The following is a 9,393-nucleotide window of genomic DNA, read 5'->3' as shown; positions in this document are numbered from 1 at the left end:
ACCCAAACAGGATCTGATGTTTGGATGTGTGGAAGTGAGTGAAGTCTAGTCAGACGACTAGCAAGAAGTCCTAGTCGGTTAGACTAGGCAGTGGAAGTCCTGATCTGGACGATCGGGCAAGGGAAGTCCTGGTGAGTGAAGCTGGGCAAGGGAAAGTCCTAGTTGTAGGCTAGGCAAAGGGAAGTCCTGGTTTGGAGGATCAGGCGGAAGTCTTGGCAGAGTCGAAGCACTAGGTGAAGTCTGGGCTGGTCTGGAGGACCGAGTCGCAGCAGAAGTCTGGGCTGGTCTGGGTGACCGAGTCGCAGCAGAAGTCTGGGCTGGTCTGGGTGACCGAGTCGCAGCAGAAGTCTGGGTTGGTTAGAGAGAACCGAACCGCAGCACAAATCCTAGGGGCTGAGGACAGAGCCGAGCAAAATCCACCAACAGAACCATTGATGGGGAAAATTAATTACCCCCCAGCTCAATCATCACAATCTCCGTATGAAGCATCCACGGGGTCTCATTGGCAAGGTAATTTCAAAGGTAGGCGTACATACCAACAACCTTGGAATTTACCTTCGGCTCAACAAACAACTGGAGCTATTCTAGTACTCCCAGATGATATTGGACAGTATGCAGATGTGATTTCACGGTGGGAATCTATTACTAATAATTTGGTAAATGGAAGAACTTGGACAGATAATCGACAGAAAGTCCAATTCATCAAAAATCTCCTTGGAGAAATAGAAAAGAAGATATGGATTCAATGACACGTGGTGTATTCAAGAGAATATGAAGAGCTGGTCCAAATGGCTGGGGAAACACAAAATATTCTATCAGCCATCAGAAGGTCAATTCTCCTAGAAGACCCATATCAAGGCTCAACCATGGAGCAGGACCAAGCTTATGCTGAACTAGAGCGCCTAAACTGTTCAAGTATGAAAGAGATTTTCAATTACCTTAATGATTTTAAAAATCTTGCAGCTAAGTCCGGGAGGGAGTTTATTAACCCGGAGTTGTCAGACAAAATATTCAGGAAAATGCCAGCCTTAATTGGAACTAAAATTGAGTAGGCGTTCAAAGCAAAGTATCCAGCAAACCAGGTAGGCATTATGCCAAGAATCCGTTTTACATATCAGCATCTGGCTAACATCTGCAAAAACGCAGCCATCCAAAGAAAAGACTTAGCCTTTTGTAGCAAGATTCCCATTGCAGGATATTATAAAAGCCATCAGAAGAAATATGGGCTTTGCAAATCCAAGACTTATAAAGGGAAACCGCATGACACGCATGTAAGAATTTTTAAGCGAAAAAAGTATGGACAACAGAAGAAATGTAAGTACTTTATCTGCGGAGAACCTGGCCACTTTGCCAGGGATTGCAAGCGTAAAACAGGCAATATTGTTCGCGCAGCGGTCATTGATCAGTTGGATTTACCTTCCGATTATGATATATTATCAGTAGATTTAAATGAACCTGACTTAGATGCTATTTGTAGCTTTTCTGAAGGAGAGACAAGTGGTCCAATATATTATGCAAAACTGGCACTGGAGGACATGCCATGAGAGGTTTTAGAGACCATTTTTATGATGGGACCTGATAACTATGGTTGGAGGGCTCAGGTATTCGTGGGTGACGCCATGAAAAACTGTCCTCATGATTGGCAGGAGAATCAACCTATTCCTGAAGGAAGGTATCTGTACTGTACTTTTTGTAAGATGGTAACTACTGATACTATGCGGTTACATTGTCTTGCATGCCATATGACATCCTGTCCATCATACTCAAAATTTTACCTGGATAAAATAATTTCTTATAAAGAGCCTTCCTTTATACCTCATTATGAAAAATAAAATGATGTAGTCCAAGAGCTTTTGTACTATACACAATATCTTAAGGCGGCCCTAGATCGAGAACGCAAAGGTAAATCAGTCCAGCTTGCTGATTTAGAATAGGAATTTGAGGAGCTTTTGCCTCAGGAAACAGTAGTGGAGCCACGGACTTCAATAGCGTAGCCGTCAGTAGAATTTTTCAGGATTCAAAAATTGACTTCTACGGCAAAAATCCCTGTCAGAAGAACTCCTGGAGCCGCCGGCTATGATATTTTTTTGGATGAAGAAGTATCTATACCAGCAAGAATGCAAGCACTAGCACGAACAGGTATTGCGATGGAATATTCTAATAAAATTTATGCAAGGTTAGCACCAAGATCTAGAGCAGCTCTGAAATTAATGATGGGCATTGGTGTTGGAGTTATTGACTCTGACTTCCGGGGAGAAGTACGTATTCTAATTTTAAACCATTCTGATACAATGATATCTTTGGAGAAAGGTTCCTGTGTGGCACAGGTGATTCTGGAAAGGATTATTACACCCCCAGTCACTGAAGTAATGACATTGGAAACAACAGCACGAGGGAATGGTTCCTTTGGCTCAACTAAAGGATATCAAGGGTCAACATCACAAGTAATTGATATGCATCCCTCCATAGCACAGGAAATCTCTTTTGCAGCACCAGTAAGGTCCTTAATCAACAAGCTATATAATATGGAGATTATTTTCCATATACCAAGTATCCAAGATACAAAAATCAGAGCAATATTGGATACGGGAGCAACTACATGTTGTATCTGTAAGAAGGCTTTACCTGAAGCAGCATTTGAGCCTATTAATTATAAAGTGGTATTCTCGGGAATCAATTCCTAGCAGGAGACATCAATGAAAGTAAAGAATGGGCTTATGTCTATTGGAGCTCATAAAATCAGAATACCTTTCACATACCAATTGGACATGAATCTGAAGAATGGAATTCAAATGTTGCTAGGGTGCAACTTTATCAAGTCTATGGCTGGAGGACTTCGCATAGAAGGAACTGAGGTAACTTTCTATAAAGAAATTGCCACCATTAACACTACACTTGAAGTAGAGGTTTCCGCTTATGCTATTCCAGAATTTGAAATGGAGGAAGAAGATTTGATTAATCTAAAAAATGCAAAAGTACAATATGAAGTATTTAAAACAAATTTGATGGGATAGACATACTTCTAACACCTTCTTCGATGCCTTCAAGTGCCGGTCCTGCAATCTCAATACTTTTAGAACCAGACCTTTTCTTTTCCTTCTTACTTTTTGCTGCCTTCTTCCTGCTACCAGTGCAGCAGCAACAACAGAAGCACCATTTAGGCCAGCAATTGCAAGTCCTATTTGGAGGCTTCTTTTTCTTCGGAGCATCAGTTCCATATAATGCTTGTCTTCTGAAAGCACATCCAGTGCCAACATAAATAGGTCCTTGAATCCCATCCAAACCTTTCATATTGATCTGCATCATTTCTTTGTTTTAGTTCTCAAACCATGCAAATGCATAATCTTTTAGTTAAACATGTATGATGAGTACTCAACCATGAGACTGAAGATATGTAACAGATATCACATGTTAACACTTACATCAAAAAACACAATGTTCCGATTAGCGTATCGATCATGTCGATCAATACCATCGAATCTCTGAGGAAATTGCACATAGCACACTCTCTTTCCCACAAGTGGATCCATCATAAAACACATTGCTTCTCGTATTGCCTTGCTGTTGTTGAAGTAATGATCACAATCGACATTCAGCAGATAAGGTGCATTTGTAAGTACAGCAGAGACTCGGACCTGCCAAATGCAATCAGGAAAGTGAGCAAACCTGCAGCTATTTTGGCATTCAGGAAGATACTTAGAAAGAACAATTGCTCACCAAAGCATTCATGGCTCCAGCCTTTTTATGATGATTGAAACCAGGTCTCTTTTCTCTTGAGACATAAACCAAGCGCGGAAGTTCATTCCCATCAACATCATGCCCACCACTTTGCCCCAAGAAGACCTAAAAGATATACAGATGTCAGCAAAATAAGGGAAATTGAATTGGAAAAACAACGCATACTTCCAGCCAAAAATAAATGAAGAAAGAAAACACAAGATTTACCTGGATCATGCCTGGATGATCACGGACATTATTTCCAGGCCATAGTGTTCCATCCTGCATTGTCCACCCTTCTTCAGGTACCTTTTGTGCTTTTGCGACGAGGCCATTTATTCGTACCTTAAATTCCTCATATTCTCTCTGAAAGCAGAATCAACTTAAGCAACACAAATTTTGTGCATACTTCACCACTGATAGAGATAGTATTACTATTCTGTACCTTCATCGCTCTTCTTTCCTTTACAAAGGACGGATGAACCTTATCCTTCAGATAATCTATCTTTTGCTGAAAATACCACTCGGGTGCACGCGGTTCTATATTGAATTTCTTGCAAAATGGAACCCATTTCTTTGCAAACTCAGATGTTTCAGACAACGCTTCAAATGTCAGCATAGCAGCACCATCATCTGAGACATAGCAGGATACTTTTTCCACTGGGTAGTCTACAGCAAGGATTGAGAGAACAGTGTTTGCAGTGATTAAAGGGGGTTCCTTCATTGGATCAACTGTGCTCACAAATATGTCCATTGGAGCCAATTGAGAAGGTTGCCCTTCTTTTTCATACCTAAAAATGAACAATTAGGAAGACATTGACTAAGTGAACAATAAGATTTCACGGTGACAGCATCAATTACCTCAATGACAACCTATCAAGATAAGTTTCCCTCTCTATTGGTAGCCACTTGGGAAACTGATCGAGAATCCAAGACAGGGCAAACCAGATTTCGCAGATGACTGATATGAGCCACAATGGATATGCATCTTTCGCAGGGTTGGTAACCCGATAATGGAAGAAAAACCCAGCAACTACAAGTCGAATTAAGATGATCATTCTGTATGGGTTTATTTTGCTAGAAGGGATTGGTAGCTTTCTTGACAATGGTTGTCTAGCTTCATCCATTCTGCAGAGATAAGTTGAAAGTCAAATTAAATTTCAGAATAAACACACATGAAAATGGAAAAGTGGATCAAACAATTATCGGAAGTTATTATAATGCGATTCTCAAAAGTTTTAGAAATTTAACTACTGTTGGAGCTTACAATGGTAAATCAGATTGATCATCATTATTATCCCAGCCTTTAGTACCGTCATTGCTCCTGGCCATCTGAAATTTCTCTTGCTTTTGCTTCCAGCTCTCCATCCGCTCCTTCCATGCCACACTCCCATATCCATAAGCAGCAAGATCTTTTGAAGGGTCCATGGATCTAGGTTGCACTGTGAAGAAAGTGTTTTGTTATCAATCAAAAATTATACAAGAAGATCTAATAAGTCAGATATCATGCTAGTTCAGTTTAGATAAGGTGTAGATCCCAGAGGTAATGCATATACCTGGAACATTGTGATCGGGAAAGGGAAGAGGATGAATCCTTTTCCCTCCACCACCCATGAAAGAAGGAACAAGAGCATGCTGCTCTGGAGGAATATCATCCACCTGTAGAATCAAAGTAGGAATTCATTAACCAGAACTGAATTGCACTACTGATGAGAACAGTATTGTGCAATTCGATGATACCATCTCTCCATTGGTGAGAAGAGGGACTTGGGGCATAGGATGAGCCACATGAGGGTTGTTTATGTCACCATGTCGGCCATAGCTCATGCGGCCATGCAGCATGGCCTCCGCCAAGTATTGTGAGTCATGATCATCTCCCCAGTCAAACTCATGTTCGAGATCATCAACATCATCCTCTTCCTCGTCACCAGGCACACGCGGGCACCCTGCAAGTACAAATGCTATGAATCCAACAATCTGATGCAAGTAAGATTGAAGTGAAAAGATAGCGAGGACAACAAGGGAATTAGGAGGGGTAAAACCATTGCAGAATCTATTACAAGAACGATCATTACCACATGATCTAGTGTATTACAATATCTAGTGAAAGGAAATTTGCATGAGTTTGATTGATATAATGCTAAATTAAACGAGAAAATTTCAGGTAGATCTGGTAAAATGGAAGCAGTGAGGTGAATCAGGGCTTCCTCACTTAGTTTTCTCTCTTTATTTACCTTTGAGCCGCTTGAACCTTGTTTTGCACTGAGGGCAGACTTGGTTTCCCTCCCGGCGTTCGTACTCATAGCAAGTCCTGCAAATGGGGAACGCGCACTCGTTGCAGGCGACGAAGAGATCACCATCGACGGTGAGCCCGACGTCGTCGCCGCAGATCTGGCAGACCTGCCCACTCAGCTGTTGCAGCGGCCTTGGCTGCAATCCAAAAACATCGAATAAAAAAAAAATCAGATCTTCACGCAAGAAACCGAGAAATTAATCAACAAGGAGAAGACGCAGAAATTACCCCCGATTCCCCATCACGGCGGATGACGACGAGCTCGTTGCGGTTGTGAGAGCCAGCGACCAGTCCCGCGCTCGCCTCCATGCTTCAACTCTCGGAATAGAAGCAAAAAAGGAATTAAAGGCAGCAACTCGATTCAAATCAAGGCGACTGCGACATCATTGGAGCACCATGGTCGAATCCCTCCGCTCCTTCTCCCTCTTTGAGCTCTCAGACCACTCTTCTCTCTCACACTCAAATCTCTTTGTCTTCCGCTAAAGCAATGTGATGCCAGCGAGACACCTACCGACTCAACTCCTCCGCCCTTCTCCCAATCCCACCACCACTTATTATTCCTTGCTTCTTACTTGCGCTCCGCCAACCGGATCAGTAAAAAACCAGAAAGAGGGCGATGACTTTGGAGTTGAAAAGGGCGAAGCGGAGTAAAAAGGATCGATCCACTGCGGAAGAACGACCGACCGATCGACCGACAGTGCTGCTGCGAAGGCGACGTCTGAGCTGCCTTGCGATCCAAAACAACGAAGGCGACTCGATCGATCGGCGACACCCAACACCACCACCAGATGGATCGGTCAGATCGGGCAGGTCCCCGAATCGCCCGGCGAGTGCGGAATGCGTTCTTGTCTGGAAGCATCTGTTAATTGTGTAATTAAAACAAGGTTTAATCGATGCTATAAAAGGTAACTTTTTTATTTGCAACGGTTGATTTGTTTGGAGGCGCCCGCCGACAGGCCAAGAACACGACGCTTACGTCAGCAGCTCACGGATTGAACTAGTGGAGTTGAAGAAACCGCCGTTGGAAGAAGTGTTGGGTTTGATTAATTTTTTTTATTCATTTAGCATTAAAACAAGAATTTAAACGTGTTTTTTTTTAGTTTGAAAAAAAGTAAAAAATTATATAAAAAAATAATATTTTACTGAACTGCATTATACGTACTCAATTTTTATAATAGTCTAATCCCATATTATATTTTTAAAATATCCTTCCTCTTCTGCAAAAAGGTGGATCCGCCACCTTAATGACCTCACACGGTCGACCCTACGACCATCTATGAAGAGGTAAATCGAGAAAGTACAGTTGGTTACGACGCAATCCTTCCTCTTACCATATACATTTGTAAGTCAATTTCATTCTTAATTGATTGATGGACAAAAATGTGTGAATCATTTTAAATTAAAATTAATATATTTTTGAAAATCTTTTTAATATATTTATTAATTGAGAATGATAGATTTTTTAACTTATAAACGATGGATAAAATTATCACAAATTTATTATAAGCCACTTTAATATATTTATTAATTGAGAATGATAAATTTTTAAATTTATATAAGTTCGATAAAATTATCACAAATTTACTATAAGGCTTAAGACCATGATATTCATTAATAACATCACTAATGGATTTTTAAGACTCTCTTTGTTTGAAAATTATCAAATTTTTAAATTTTTAAATAGTATAGGTTCATAAGTTAATTCGTCCAAAATTGATTATAATGGACTTAAACAATTTCGAATCACTCAAAATTAAAATTAATATATTCTTGTGATGTAGTGGAAATCTATTACCTCCATATGTTATACAGGATAAAGTCATAAAGTCATCTCATCTTTAAAATTAGAAAATTATTTCAGAATATTTCTTAAACGGACCCTTTCATCAAGAGAATAAAAAATTATTTTAAAATATTTTTTAAACAAATATTAACAACTCAATAAAAGATCGCATATACCTATAGACATAGGTATACATACATTAACCCTATTTTTTTTCAAGTCATTAAACTCCTTTCTCATGTAAAATTCTAACTTGAGGGTCGGAGTGGCTTGCTATAAAATTCATCTCTGATGTCATTCTAACTCCTTTTTAAAATATTTTTCAAGTTCCTTCGTCTTTTTCAATAGCATCTTCGAGGAGCATGCACGTTAGAAGTTCGTTGGTTGGTGACTTAATTATCTATGATATTTTAACTATAATATTTTGGAAACTTGCTTAATATGTTTATAACATCGTATCTAAATTTGATAGTATAAATTGAGAATAATGAATTTTTACATTGATAAAATAAAATTTTAAAGATGCATGTACTCTTAATTTAATTTACTATTCATGATATTAAATTTAGATCCGATGGTATAAATAGAGATTTTAAAAATATATTAATTTTAGTTTGGAGTGATTAAAAGTTTTTTTTAGTTCATCGGTCAATTTAGGATGACATTGATTGATTGACCTATAGAGAAAGAGTATTTTGAAAATATGATATGTGCTTTGAATATTATGAAAGTTGAGTATATGGTTACACAGTTTAATAAAATGCTCTAAAAATATCTTTGATTATCATTAAAAGAGTGTTTTGTATTAGAAATATATTTAAAATATCAAAAGTACTTCTGTCTTATTTTTATTTTAAAAATATTCTTATTTTAATATTATTATAATAATTTTAAATAGAACAACCGTAACATATAACAATCTTAATTAAATTTATTACAAATAATGTGGATTAAATTGTTTCACATTTTAAATATTTTGATTAAAATTAATATAATAATATTCGACCTATTTTAATAATTAGATTAATTTTAACCAAGTTCAAAAAATGGAAGAGGACTATTGAAATGGTTCATAATGGGTGAAGGAATATTCTCTTTTTTTTTAAAAAAAAAAGGAAAATACAAATTAATGGACCAATTCAACAAGCATCATTTAAATTGACTATTTGAGTGTCATTTGAATTAGTTGCTTAGTCATGTCGAATTAGGTTCATAATAGGAGACAAATAATTGTATAATTTGGATGATTGAGACAATCCACCATATTAGATCACATCAATTATTTTTGAGAATTAAATTCATACGCATACGACATTCATTATTATTAGTCTTCAATTATTATTTCCTTAAAAAGGCGGTCGATGATGACAAAGTTGTGCAAAATCCAAAGGACATCGTCGGTGGCAAAGTCTTTTGTCCTAGCCATCGCTTTTATATATATAAAATAAATTGCACATTTTACGTTGTACACCATAAACACTTAATATATATATATTTTTAAATTTAAAATATAATATTTAATATTCAAATTTTAATATTTATCTATACAATAGATGTCATAACCATTTGTATTTGTAAGAAAATAAATCAAGAAATTACA

The 9,393-nt window shown here is 37.8% G+C and overlaps 1 protein-coding gene and 1 pseudogene across 1 annotated transcript; one reads left to right on the top strand and one right to left on the bottom strand.

The window, feature by feature from the left end:
* Nucleotides 1–2,951, top strand: part of LOC141835614 (uncharacterized) — a 3,233-nt pseudogene extending 282 nt beyond the window's left edge.
* A 4-nt stretch (nt 2,952–2,955) lies between these two features.
* On the bottom strand, nt 2,956–6,524 carry LOC141835613 (putative cellulose synthase A catalytic subunit 5 [UDP-forming]). Its single transcript, XM_074722997.1, has 12 exons — nt 6,239–6,524; nt 5,952–6,147; nt 5,458–5,663; nt 5,274–5,376; nt 4,985–5,159; nt 4,579–4,845; nt 4,163–4,508; nt 3,946–4,083; nt 3,718–3,843; nt 3,423–3,635; nt 3,021–3,297; nt 2,956–2,960 (listed from the first exon to the last, which is right to left on the bottom strand). The coding sequence occupies exons 1-12, from the start codon at nt 6,317–6,319 to the stop codon at nt 2,956–2,958; spliced, it is 2,133 nt and encodes a 710-aa protein (XP_074579098.1). The 5' UTR covers nt 6,320–6,524.
* Between the last annotated feature and the right edge of the window lie 2,869 nt (nt 6,525–9,393).

This window comes from Curcuma longa, chromosome 10 (assembly GCF_044706935.1).
Source record: "Curcuma longa cultivar G26 ecotype Majalengka, Jawa Barat chromosome 10, ITB_CL_G26_1.1, whole genome shotgun sequence".
Classification (NCBI taxonomy): Eukaryota; Viridiplantae; Streptophyta; class Magnoliopsida; order Zingiberales; family Zingiberaceae; genus Curcuma; species Curcuma longa.
This window is presented reverse-complemented; position numbering and strand designations above follow the sequence as displayed.

Coding starts and splice junctions, on each gene's coding strand:
- LOC141835613 (XM_074722997.1), bottom strand. CDS start 6,319: ATGGAGGCGAGCGCGGGACTGGTCGCTGGCTCTCACAACCGCAACGAG. Junction 5,664..5,951: donor AAGGTTCAAGCGGCTCAAAG/GTAAATAAAGAG, acceptor TTGTACTTGCAG/GGTGCCCGCGTGTGCCTGGT. Junction 4,084..4,162: donor AGGAAAGAAGAGCGATGAAG/GTACAGAATAGT, acceptor TTCTGCTTTCAG/AGAGAATATGAGGAATTTAA.